Source organism: Neomonachus schauinslandi, chromosome 1 (genome assembly GCF_002201575.2).
Source record: "Neomonachus schauinslandi chromosome 1, ASM220157v2, whole genome shotgun sequence".
Taxonomy (NCBI): domain Eukaryota; kingdom Metazoa; phylum Chordata; class Mammalia; order Carnivora; family Phocidae; genus Neomonachus; species Neomonachus schauinslandi.
Genome location: NC_058403.1, coordinates 47,202,607 through 47,215,324, shown reverse-complemented (window position 1 = coordinate 47,215,324; position 12,718 = coordinate 47,202,607). Strand labels below are relative to the sequence as shown.

General features: G+C 39.6%; 1 protein-coding gene across 10 annotated transcripts in view; it reads left to right on the top strand.

Moving 5' to 3' along the window:
• The first annotated feature begins 757 nt into the window (after window positions 1–757).
• The window catches only part of LOC110582342 (ABI family member 3 binding protein), a 243,312-nt gene continuing 231,351 nt past the window's right edge, over window positions 758–12,718 (top strand). For 9 of the 10 annotated variants that reach the window (XM_044919617.1, XM_044919613.1, XM_044919633.1 and 6 more), the window contains exon 1: window positions 821–955. In XM_044919617.1, the coding sequence (XP_044775552.1) occupies window positions 856–955 (100 nt within the window). In that variant the 5' untranslated portion in view covers window positions 821–855. Of the gene's footprint in view, window positions 956–12,718 lie in introns of all 10 variants that reach the window. The other variant, XM_044919605.1, reaches the window with a different exon arrangement.

The window sequence follows — 12,718 nt, the reverse complement described above, 5'->3', positions numbered from 1 at the left end:
TCACAGAGCATCCAGATTTAAACTGCAGTCAGTTCTATTCCAGAGCCCACCCAAATGATTAACCATTAGAATACCCTAGTGTGGTCAGGAGACTTAACCTCCCTGAGCCTCAGTTTTTCTCACTGGTAAAATGGGAATAATGCTGTATCTCCTGTATAGCTGCTGTGAAGATTAAAATGCAATCATATAGGTAAGGGCACTATTCCAGAGCCCGGCCCAGAGCTGGGGATCAGTTATTAAGAGCGATTTCTCCATTTCTACATCCAGATCTCTAGAATATATGTATGTATGTATCTGCGTGTGTATATGCACTTACACACATATGCGTGTTATGTATAATGAGTTGCTATGTAAAATGACTTACTCTTTAAAGTTTCTGATGATATTGGAACTTTGGAATGGTTCAAAGTGTACTTTTATGAGTTTACTCCCATTTAAAAGAAGAATTGGATTGTTTTACTAGATAATTAAAAACAGTTTCCTTCTTAATAAAGTCTTACTCTGTTCCGATGGTTTGGAGTATGCCTTTTCTGGATTTTTAAAAGGAGTTCATCAAATGGTTAAGAATTGCCCAAATACTTTTCCTTTCACAAATATAGATTGACCAAAATTTCAATTTTTATATCACAGAGAGAAGAGACAGTTACAACCTAGCAGGCAGAAATGTGATGATATGTTTTTGCTGTTGTGCCTTTTTTTTGGTGTGTGTGGGAAAGGGTGTGATGTCATTTTGTCTCCACCCCCTGTGAGTAAGCCCACGGCAGAGCTAAGTGCAGCCGCCCGCCTCTGTCACTGGGAGACAGTCCACTTAAATGCAGTTCCAGGGTTGCGGGACGCCCACCAGCATCACTCCCCATGCGAGGTGGCAAATGCAACATGTTCTCCAGCTTGGGGTGTCTACTTCTCTGTGGAAGTATTGCACTAGCCCTGGGAAATGCACAGAAATTGCCAAAAGGCAAGTAGCTCTGCTGTTTTGTGTTTTAAAAATAATTTTTTAAGAGATACTAGTTTTTAAATGTTGATATTAAATGTGATCTACTTTACCAGATTGGGGGGTGGGGGCGGAATACAGTTCTTCTGTGGAGAGTCAAAGTTCAGATGTGTGAAGGAGTTGCTTAAACTTTTACTTTTTTTTTCTCCTCTGTTACTTAGTTTTCAATTGAATCTCTTTAATGCAAAAATAAAGACCAACTTCTTAGGTTTCACAGATGTTCACAGTAGCTTGAATGCTATAGATTCAAACTATTGTATTTGTATATTGAGTCATATATAGATGGGTATGGTAGTCTATGAAAAAGACTCGTTTGGTGTTTTTATTGCCCTTCCCAGAGACTAAACCAGTACTGGCTTTAGGTTTAAAAGAAGCTAATTCTGAAACTTTGGATGGTGTAAACCTCACGCGTAATTGCTAACTTGGGGGTTGAGGGACGCTAGGCAGGGCACACCAAGGTAGGGTCATGTGCTAATTTGTAGACACTTCTCTCCAGGGGAGTTTGGAAGAGGGTTTGATCTGCTGGACTGGACACTCCCCCTTTTCCTGGCTAAACTGCTCTCATTTTAGTGTTGGTATTTTGTTTACAAATGCGATCAAAAGAAAATTAAACTTTCTAAATTTAGACCCTAAAAATCTTTTGCGCCTATCAGCATCACCACAAGAGCTTGCCTCTCTCCTATCTTTGAACATAAACATTGCATGTACTTTTTTGTTTGTCTGCAGAGGCACTTTCTAAGCCAACTCCAGGTCAGTGAAGGCTTTTTATGGCTGCAGACTGTTGTAGTCAGCAGGATTATGAAAAACAGGCTGAACTTACTATACAGTTATGATGGAAAATATTAGAAGTAATGCAGAGCCACAGGCTTCTCAAAAACCTGGTGTGCACAGAATCAGAAAGAAAGGTTGTTAGTGTCAGAATATCCAAAAGATCCTTCCTAGGTCCTCTCTTTGGATAGTTTGTTCCAAAATCATCTTGTCCCAAGTGAAAACTGTTCTCTCCTCAGTGTGATAAGTGAAACTTGAATCCAGAATGTGAGGGCTGGAGAATTTAGCTAGTTGATATTTCGTGTGGTGATGTAAAAAGCAATAAAAAGGGCGGAGTAAACCTTCTTAACTCTGATCAGATAATTATGCAGAAATAAATAAATAAATAAATACAAACATACACTATTAGATCTTTTTCTTCTATTAAGAATTTTGTTTCTTGATCAAGGTGAAAGTGTTTAAGTAAGTCAATTAGGAGGCACAAGCATTTAGAATTAATTGTTCCTCCTGCTGAAATATTTAACAAGGACACATCATTTGAGAGAAGTTGGGTTTTCTCAGGCTCAGTACCTACAGATGGCTTTATTTTACCTCATATTCACTGTGTAGGGATGATAGCCATAATTTTGTTACTGCAGACTTCTGCAAATTCCAAATGCTTTAATTATCATGTTGCAATCACTGGATACAAATCTCTTGACACAGTTTTCCTTTATTTGTTGTGGTTAAAAGAAAAGTTGCCCAAAATGGCCACAAAACTTTGTCTAGTTCTTTGCACTTTAATTTGAAGAATTTTCATCCAGGTTTCCTTTGTAATTTTAAGAAATATCTGTGGCTTTGGTAATTGTTAAAAAGCCCTGTCAAATTAGAATAATTATATTATAAAATAATTGGCAGTCCCCTTGTCTCTGGTGCTGTTTTTCTTTATTATGGAAGCTACTAAGGAACTTTCTTTTAGCTGAAATCACCTTTCTCAAACTGTGTTCCTAGAATAGGTGTACTCACCTCAAAAGGGGGTTGGGCAGGCATCTGCTCTCCACCCATAACTTAAGGAGTGTTTGTGCTTTATTGTCTTTTGGGGAGTCCCAACAGATGTGAGAATTTCACAAGGTCTGAGAATTACTCAGTAAAAAAACCTGCCCAACATTTTTAACCCATTGTTTCTCAAACTCATTTGACTAAGAATCCTTTTTCTAGTGAAATAGCTCTAATATCTTGCTGGGGGCTTGTCTTTCACAGGACACCTTTGGGGAAATGCTGAGCTAAACAAGAACAGGGTGGGGAGGGGAATAAAAAGCGTTTCTATTCTTTTTCCTTCCCACTTTAGAGTTAGTTTTATATCATCTGTGATTTAAGAAGAGGATAGGATTTTGCAGCTGGACAGGACATTGGTTGAGTGGTTGCCAAGGCCTTTTGATTTATGAACTGGTAAAAAGACAGATATACTTTCACTATCAGGGTTCCATTACAGAGGACATACTTGAATTGTGTGAGGATGTTCAAAGAGGAAACAAAATCCCCATTGTTCATCAAAGCAAGCCATTTTAACATATTTATAAAATAAATGAATTTATACAAATAAGTCTATTGTTTTTATTTTTCTCTTTTCACCATGAACTAATGAAAATTTCATCACAGGCCACTATTTGGGAGCCACTGTCCTAGCTTAACTATTTATTTTACAAATGAAGACACCCAAAGGCAGGAGGGTTAGTAACTTTCCCCCATCGATGGCAGAACCAGGACTGGATTCCAGTCAGAAATCCATGTCCTGCCCTGTGAGCAGGCTTCTCTACCCCAAACCTTACGAGTTACATTGTGCAGTGTATGTGTGAATGCTACCCTTCTTGTGAATACAATTTTTCCTGCAAATATCATAACCATTATCTTAATCTTCACATTTTCCCAAGAACATATCCTATACACACACATACACAAGTTACTATATTTATATATCTGTATAGTTGTCACATATAGTTGAGATATATATATATATATATATATATATATATATAGTTGGCTATTTATAAGAAAAATTATTTGTTAAATAAGATATCATTTTTCCCTTGTCTTATGCCTATTTGCATACCTAGCCACATATTTTGTTATAGAAAATAAGATATTGGAAGTCTTTCCTACTTTTCAAAAGCTTAGAGTAAAGTTAGAGACTATTACTAATGGATCTCTTCTCCTCTCTACCACTTAATGAGTATGTGTTTTGGCAAATCATTTACCTTGGCTAAGCCTCAGTTTTACAATAATGATAACTTATCTCATAGTGTTTTAGAATTAAATGAGATGAGATATAATGTTAATTGGGTCATAGAAAAATGGATCAATATTTAAAAATATGTACACTATAATTTGTGATCTTGTGTCCAGACTGACAGATCTCTTGAAGGGCAATAAATGTAGGTGTCATGTTCTTGGCAGAAAGGTGGGGTGAGGGAGTTGAGTGTTGCTCTACAGACAATGAGAGAAGACCTCTCCTAGACTCCATCCTGACCATCATCAACCAATGTTTGATTGTCAAGATCAAACATTGCTCTTATCTGTGGAAAGCTGTACTTTTGCCTCAGGATCAGCTTTCCCTGGGGATTGGTAAGGCCTCACGGAGCTTCCTGGAGAGATCCCCTTGTACTTGTCTTTCAGGAAGAGAATTAAAGCTGTAACATACAGGCCCTGAGAAGAATTACCACATTGTTTTACACTTTTGAAAGCCCCTGTGCTCCAGCTACCTCTTGGAATCTTTATTCTTGGCACCACAGAACTTTTCTTCCCTCATTGCATACCAGGCTAAGATAAAAACCACAGAGAACAACATGTAGTGAAGGAAGCCAACAAAAGCTCATAGTGGGACATGAGGGGCTTGACATACCTCTCTGCAGAAACTCCTGTGTGCGGAAGACTGTGATCAGCCGGCAGGCGAAGGCTACTATTTCTAGCTAATGCTATCAGTCCTGAGGCACGTGTGAGGAAAATCACAGAGGAACATCCAAGATACAAGTGTAATCAGATAGCCTGAAGGTATAAGGCTCTTGGGCACAACTCTTGGCATGTGGCTGAGCCAAGAGGCAGCTGGCTCTTTGCCTCTGGTTCTTACCTGACAAGGTAGAAGTCACTGATTCCAAGGACAGAAAACAGGGGCAGATGGTAATAATAACAATAACTCCATAGTTACTAATAACTCTTCTCAACATTTTTTGAGCTCAGATTGCCTGTGGTAATTCAGGGCTAAATATCTTTAATGTGGAAAATCTAAATTCTCAAAGCTCCCTATTAAGCAGGTATTCTACTGTTCTTATTTTACAGAGCATAAAATTGTTTTCAGAGTGCTTAAGTGATTTGCCCAAAGTCACACAGTCAGCACATGGCAAAAGACTATACCCTTAATTTCTGTGTAATATCAGTTCCCTGCTTTATGCGAAGATATACTAATTTATTCAAGTAGCAAATTATATTCCATGTATATGCAGAACACCGAGGCTAGGAGGACACAGCTTGGCACCTGTCTTCAAGGAGCTGACCAGTTAATGGAGGAGATGGGGATGTAAAGAAATAATTACAATAGAGTGAGATTATCCTCCAATTTGGGTGAAGCACAAAGAACTTTGAGAACAGCCAGAAGGACCCAATCTAGCTTGGAAGGAAAACGAACTAGGAGAGGATAAAGTACTTAAGTAGAGGCCTGGAAGACAAATATAAATTTGGGCAAGCAAGAGGAGGGCTGAGAGGTGAGTGGCCTTCCCAACAGAGGCAGCTGCATGGCCAGACCCCAGACCACCCCCCCCCCCACCAGGTGCCCGTGCTCAGCAGGTGTTAAAGTACTCAGAGAAGAAGCCAGGACTGGGAAGTCCACACAGGATGCAACTGTGTCTTCCTGGTCTCTATCTGCCCTGAACTCCCCAAGATTGACAACAATGAGGGAGTAGAAGCCTGTCTTTGGAGAGGAGGACTCCTATGTCTTGCTCTGTAAACTTTCCCAGACACTTAGCTGGGGTCTGGCTCTCACTCTCCATGGATACCTCCCCATCTCACTTTGATAAAATTTCATGTATCACTCGAGTGGCCTAGTCCATTTCCCCAAAAGGTGATTGATACTTGCGAGGGGCTGGAGAGGATCTCTTTAATCTTAGGGTAGGGATGTTGGGGGGGAAATAGTGCAGAGTGCCAAAGAAGCCCAGTGGGTACGACTCTGCTTTTAATAAGTGGTAAATATTTATGTGCTGGTGTCACCGTGGAAGGGTACATTGAGGACAATGGCTCCCCTGCCAAAAGGAAACCAAAAAAGTTTGAAAACCATGGGAGAATTATTTTCACATCTTTGACAGGTTTACAGTTTCTTGGCAGTTTATTGAAATGTTTGTCTATTCAAGTGGTGTTTCTTAAGCATCTACTAGGTAAGACTGAATGAGATCCAGCCCTTGCTATAAAAGTAACTTATGTTAAGAATGTAAAAATGGGTTAAATATAATTTGTTTTTATGCTGAGAGTATCATGTTTCGAACCCAAGGTTTAAAAATAAAGTTCCTCTGTGTTCACTATACATTAACTGGTTTAGTTTAGTTTTATAGACGGCTATATCAGACTATGAGACACTAAACAGTAAGGGATCTTAGCCTCTCTCCCTCTTTCAAGGTAATGGGGCACAGAGGAACAATTGAGAATAGAAGAATTTATCTATATTGTATCACAGAAAAGACAGCTAAAATGATTTTGTAGGTTCATGTGAGTTGACAGAAAGTTTGTCTAAGACAAAAGTAAGTTGTCTAATAAAGAGAGGGTCATTCAGGAGATGTGACCCACTGGGACACCATCCTCAGAAAGATTTTCCTTTTGCTTGTTTCCTGATTATCATTATAAAAGAAAGAATGTTGAAATATATAAACCTAAAGTGATTTAAGAATACATGTAAAATAAAAATATAAATAGGATATCTAGAGTGAGAGATATTAGAATAGTAAAATAAAAATGTAAAAATAAATAGCATCAGCTAAAGAAGGAACATGCTAAAAATAGAAAACCAAGGGTTTCAATACATACATTCTGTTAAAATCACGTTTAAAGAATATGATAATGGGAATCCAGGTGGCTCAGTCGGTTAAGCGTCCAACTCTTGGTTTCAGCTCAGGTCGTGATCTCAGGGTCCTGAGATGGAGTCCTGCACTGGGTTCCACACTCAACGGGGAGTCTGCTTACCCTCTCTCTCTCTCTGCCCCTCCCCCCACTCATGCACTCTTTCTCTCTCAAATAAATAAATAAATCTTTTAAAAAAAAACCTGTTTAATAAATAAAAAGAATGTAACAACCATATTACTCTATAACAGGCATGGTGTTTAATGCTAAGTGTTTAGATAAATTATCTCATTTTATCCTCATGCCTATGAAAGGTATGTTATTATTTCTCCCATTCCACAGATGAGAAACTAAGCTTAAAGAGTTTGTTAGTTATCTGTTGGTGCATAACAAAATACCACAAACTCATCAGCTTAAAGTAATCCACATTTATTATCTCACAGTTGCTGTGGGTTAGGAGAATGAGTCTGGCTTAGCTGAGGCTTCTCCTTGGATGTCTTTCACAGGTGCAACAGAGAGTTGGCCAGGGCTGGGGCCTCATATGAAGGCTGAACAGAGAGTTGGAAGTTCTTGTGCTTGTTGGTAGGATTCAGTTTCTTGAGGAACACTGGCTGTTGACCAGAGGTCATGTCAGTTTTCTTTGCCACATGGGCATTTCTATTATGGCTGCTTGCTTCATCAAAGTGTACAAGCCCAGATGAATCTGCAGGCAAGATGAAAATTATAAACTTATGTAGCTTAATCATGGAAGTGAAAGCCTATCACCTTTTCCATATTCTATTGGTTAGAAGCAACTCATTTCCTGTCATATAAGGTGGTTACACCAGAGAACGACTACCAGGAGAAAGGGATTATTGGGGGTTGTCTTAAAGCCTACCCACCACAAAATGGTCAATGGCTGTTAGGGTCATATAGCTAGTAAGTGATATAGTGGAACTGTGAATATAAGGAAATCTAACTCCAGAGAATATACTGGTTTGAGCACTAGCACCCATCCACTTCCCATAGAATTCAGCCTTTAGTGCCAGATGCCCATTAGGCACACTGCCAATTTGTCTCCCTACATGGTTAGGGTCAATTCTAGGAAATTGCTGAGAATAGAGATAAATATGATAAGCGCAAAGACTTAAGGGAAATATTGAGGACACAATTTTCTGTATGCAAGAATCCAGTCAATGCCTGGATTCCTCTGCTGATTTCCTCTGTGGCACATCGTATGTGGTCAGTCCCATGTAGAGGGATATGCAAAGTAAATTCTCCCCAAATAGAAGCTCTGTTTTTCATTGTAAAACTTAGATGCCACCATCTCTCAAACAGAAAGAGAAAACATAAGACAAAGCAAAAATTTTCTTTAACAAAATAAATAAATATTAAGAAAGTAGCCCCTATTGAGCTGATGACACAGTCCCCATAAAATATGCTTCTGAAACATTCAGATCCGTTTTGCTGTTAATAAAGCAATTCTTCCATATGCTCTAAGAATCAAAACAAAATTTAGGTTGTACACAGGATATATTCTTAACATATCTAGAACCTTGTAGAATGTTTAATACTAGAGTATCCTGTGTGTGTGTTTTTCTCTAGCCCATGGTCTCTTCCTGTGTTGGGATTATCCCAAGGACTAGGAGGTTCATGGTAAGAAGGGTAAACTTCTACTTTGTTGAAGTTCTGTGGATAGGAAGACTGAATCAGGGCTGACTCTGCCACTCATGTTAGCTTGGGGTCCCCACCAAGAGCCTTCCACAGTGAGAATTTTAGGGTGTGTTGTAGGTTTCCCTGCTCTAACAAAACCCTGACTTGTATTCCCAGTGATTTTTATAGAAATTTGGGAACATTAAAGCTAGCCTGAGGTTTTTAGGCTCTTTTGGCACAGTCAGCTAATGTTCCTCCCTGTGGAATTCTGAAAAGGAGGTAGAAGATGTGATGCCTTCATAGAAAGTTCATTATTGTTCTCCAGTCACAGACTATACACCTAAGTCTACACATTAGAAAACGAAACCAAGTCCACCTACTCCAAGCACCTGCTGGTCAGATTAGAAATTAATTTTAGATAAAGTTGAGATCCAGTTCAAGCTTCACTGGTGATATAACAATTCAATGTTTTCTTTCAAAGTAAGTTTAGCTCTTGGGACACCTGGGTGGCTCGGTCAGCTGAGCGGCTAACTCTTGCTTTCAGCTCAGGTCATGATTTCAGGGTTGTGAGATCAAGTCCCATGTCCAGCTCCGCACTCAGCATGGAGTCTGCTTGAGATTCTCTCCCGCTGCTGCCCTCCCTCTGCTCCTCTCCCAGCTCGTGCTCTCTCTCTCAAAATAAATTTAAAAAAGGTATTTAGCTCTGAGTACAAATACTATAACATCTACCCTGATAGTTGTAACCCTCACTGCACCTTAGAGTAATTGAAAGTTTTCAAAAGTATCAGCAGAGCTGTGCTTCCCTACCCAGTTATGATTTGATTGGCCTGGGGTGGAAGAGTTTTAAAAATTCCTCAGGTGATTCCAATATGACCAGAGTTCAGAACCACCGATCTACAGTTTTGAAAATGTGTATGTTTAAGTGCTTGATAAAACTTCCTGGATGAGTGCAGAGTAAAATTTAAAAGTTAGAAGTAAAGCATTTTGCTATTTAGGTTTTAACATCAATTCAAAGATGATTTTTATTTTTTTTCTGCTTTGTTCTAGAATTTTAAAGCCTTATTTGGAAAATTTTTGAGACTCCCTTCTCAGACTACATAGAATAAGGAAATGTTTAAAATTGAGATTAACATTTGTTTTTGGTATTAGAAAATAAGTGCTAACCTCTACTTTTATAAAATCTCAGAAACTAGATCTGAGAAACTATGGTTGATTGTGTTTTTCAGGACTGGACTAAGTTTATTCACTTTGTTATTCAATTAGCATTTTTAAAAAAAATCAATATTAGGATTACAAAGATGAGTAAGACATTTCCTGCCTTCAAGGAGTTTGAGAAAGTTGTACTCAAAATTATTTGGCCACAGAAAAGTAATTTTCTTTTAGATGAAACTGTTGGTGTCTTAATTCTTTATCCTTATTTAGCAAAAATTTGCAAGAGTTATGCTATTTCATTGTGTTGTCATGCACTAGCTTTCAGTGATATATATGTGACAAAAACGAATTAATGTAACATATTAAGAAAAACAAAGCACTCCATGATCCTAGTTAATGCAAAATGAAGTTAAGCAAATGTACAATGAATTTCCCTCTTAGATAAAGGTCCAAGTTATATGAATCACCTTTGGAAATGGTGATTGTTCATGTTTACTATATACGTTCCAGCTCATCTTCTTTCTGTTTTATGTTAAGGATAATTTGTGAGCACATAGGATGGCTTATAATCTGAAACATCTTTGAAATGTATTCCACTGGATTTCTAATAAAACAAAGGGTCTGTCCTCTCTGAGTGGAGAATAAATCCTTGCTAGCAAAGCTTGGGGTATTTTGCTTCCGACAAGATGCCCAAACAGAGTTGAAGATTTCCTTTCTCCTTAAATGCCATTCTTTGATTTTTCCATTCTGATAACTGATAAGAAAACATTCTGGTTTTCCAAGGGCCCTGCTGAGAGTCCCCTGTGCGCACATGTGCGTGTGAGCCCTAACAGGCCTTCCATTTCTGAGAGCAGCAGATTCTGTCATTGAAGGAGGAGTTTGGGGCAGCTGCCAATGTCATGCTGGCAGAGAACTCTGGAATTCAGTCCTGTTACAGATATGCCAGCAAGGGATACAGGTCAGAGTTTTCTTCTCCTTTCCCTTTCCCAGATGGAGTTAAAGCCTCTCTAGGTAGTAAGTGTAGGACAAGGTATCAGATGATCTGAAGAACAGCCCCTCCTTCCCTCTGCGGGCTCATCCTCTTCAAACACCCAATGATCCTGTTGTCACAGAAGAATTCCCTAATTACTCATATTTTTACCAGAATTAGAAGGAAAATGATGCTGGCCATGTTCTTCCATTGAGGTTTAGTCTGGTGTTTCATCCTGAATTGAAATGGCAAATACTGGAAAACAGCAACAGGGGCTAGTGGGCGAGGTGCAGGAGTAAATGCGAGTCTGGGCAAGTGAACTGACCTCGCTGAAATCAGATCTGCTTCCCTGAGGCAAGGGTATAAGAAAAACAACAGTTCTCTTTTTAGCTTCCACTAATCAATAATAGTAGGGTGGCTTTAACGGTTTGTTGTTGTTGTTGTCTTGGTAGTAACTTTCTTAACCTAAGTAAGAGGGGATGTGAAGGGGCTCAGTCAGTTAAGCGTCTGCCTTCGGCTCAGGTCATGATCCTGGGGTCCTGGGATCTAGTCCTGCACTGGGCTCCCTGCTCAGGACTTCTCCCCCTGCCTGCCACTCCCCCTGCTTCTGGTGCGATCTCTCTCTCTCTCAAAAAAAAAAAGAGGAGATGTGAAGACCAGATGCATTTTTGGAAAATCCTCTAGCCATGGCAGCTAGAGGAAGACCGCCGGGATGCTCTGGTCTCCTAGACCCTTCCTGAAAGGATGCTGAGTTATCAGAGTGCTCCATTGCTGGATGGCAGAGTTTCCTGGGCCTGGACCTGTAGTGGGTCAGCCACACAGTGACACAGGGCCTGAGGAGAGGAACCACGGCACTGTGGATTTTTTTAAGCATAATTCTTGTCATCAGCATCCTGCTCCTGTTCCTTTGTCCAACACTCTGCAGGGGTTTGGAAGGCCCAGATCAGAGCAGATTTACCTTTTATTGTGAAAGATTTGGGAGCATGATTGTGGTCCTTGGTCAGTTTTATCCCCACATACCCTTGGGATGCAGTTCTGTGTGACTTGAATTTCCCCTGGATGCCTGCTACCCTCTGTCTAGCCAACTCTCGGGTACTGTGCTGGTCTGATCAGCCACTTAATGAGACTTTTTTTCCTGCCCTCTCTTTTTGTTCCTAATCTTCCTTTCCTTTCATTCTCCTTCTCTCTCCCTTTTCCTCATACTACCCTCCTTTCCTCTTTCTCCGTCAACACCAAAGGAATCCTCAGAACATTCTGCTGGCTTCCACCCCCAGCCTTTTCGGCTGGCCACTTGGACGCTCATTTTCACCTCACAGCTGACTCTTTATTTGTTCAGATACAGCAGGAATCATCCTTTTGGAAGACAATGCACACTTCATAACTTTTTTGAGGGGACAGTGGGTGTTTCTGTGTCATGCTAAATGTTCCACTTGACTGAAAATATGGTTTCCCACTCATTTATCTTGGCATCAGCAAGCTTGCAAAAAGCACAGATTTACATTCATCTGATAAGCTCTGTGCCTATCAGATTGGACAAACCATAACTGTATATTAACACCACAGTTCATTTTTAAATGGTTTTAAAGAAGGCCTAAGTTATTACATCTCTTGAATTATGGCAACAACCAATGCACGATAAAAGCCAGATACAACGGTGATATTTTGTAAAGTCACTTTTCTATTTATTCCTGGATTTTTGTTCCATTGTAGTTGTTGGGGTTTAATGTTTTGAAGAACTTGAAGAGAACTTTGCTGTTTTCCAGGGGCTCGTTGAGTTAGATGTTAAGTTCATAACCATGTTTCTCTTCATTTCACTGGTAGCCAACAGTTCCTTGAAACTGAGTTTTTGTATCAAATGTCCCCGTAAAATGAGATCCCCAAATTGGCAACTGGATCACAGTTGGAGGCATTTAATGCCATTTCAATGTGCCAGTCTCCCTCTTTGATCTCTGTTTCTCTGGCTCCCCCTTTGCTTTGCTATACTCAACAGATGCCTTCCAAATCTTTCTCTCTTTCCAGCCTCCTCTTTTCCGCTTTCATGTCTTTTTCAAGTTCTAACCCTTGTGCTAGAAGAATTCCAGTATCTCTGCCACAGAAACTTTATATATTCTATTGGCTTCTAGACCTTT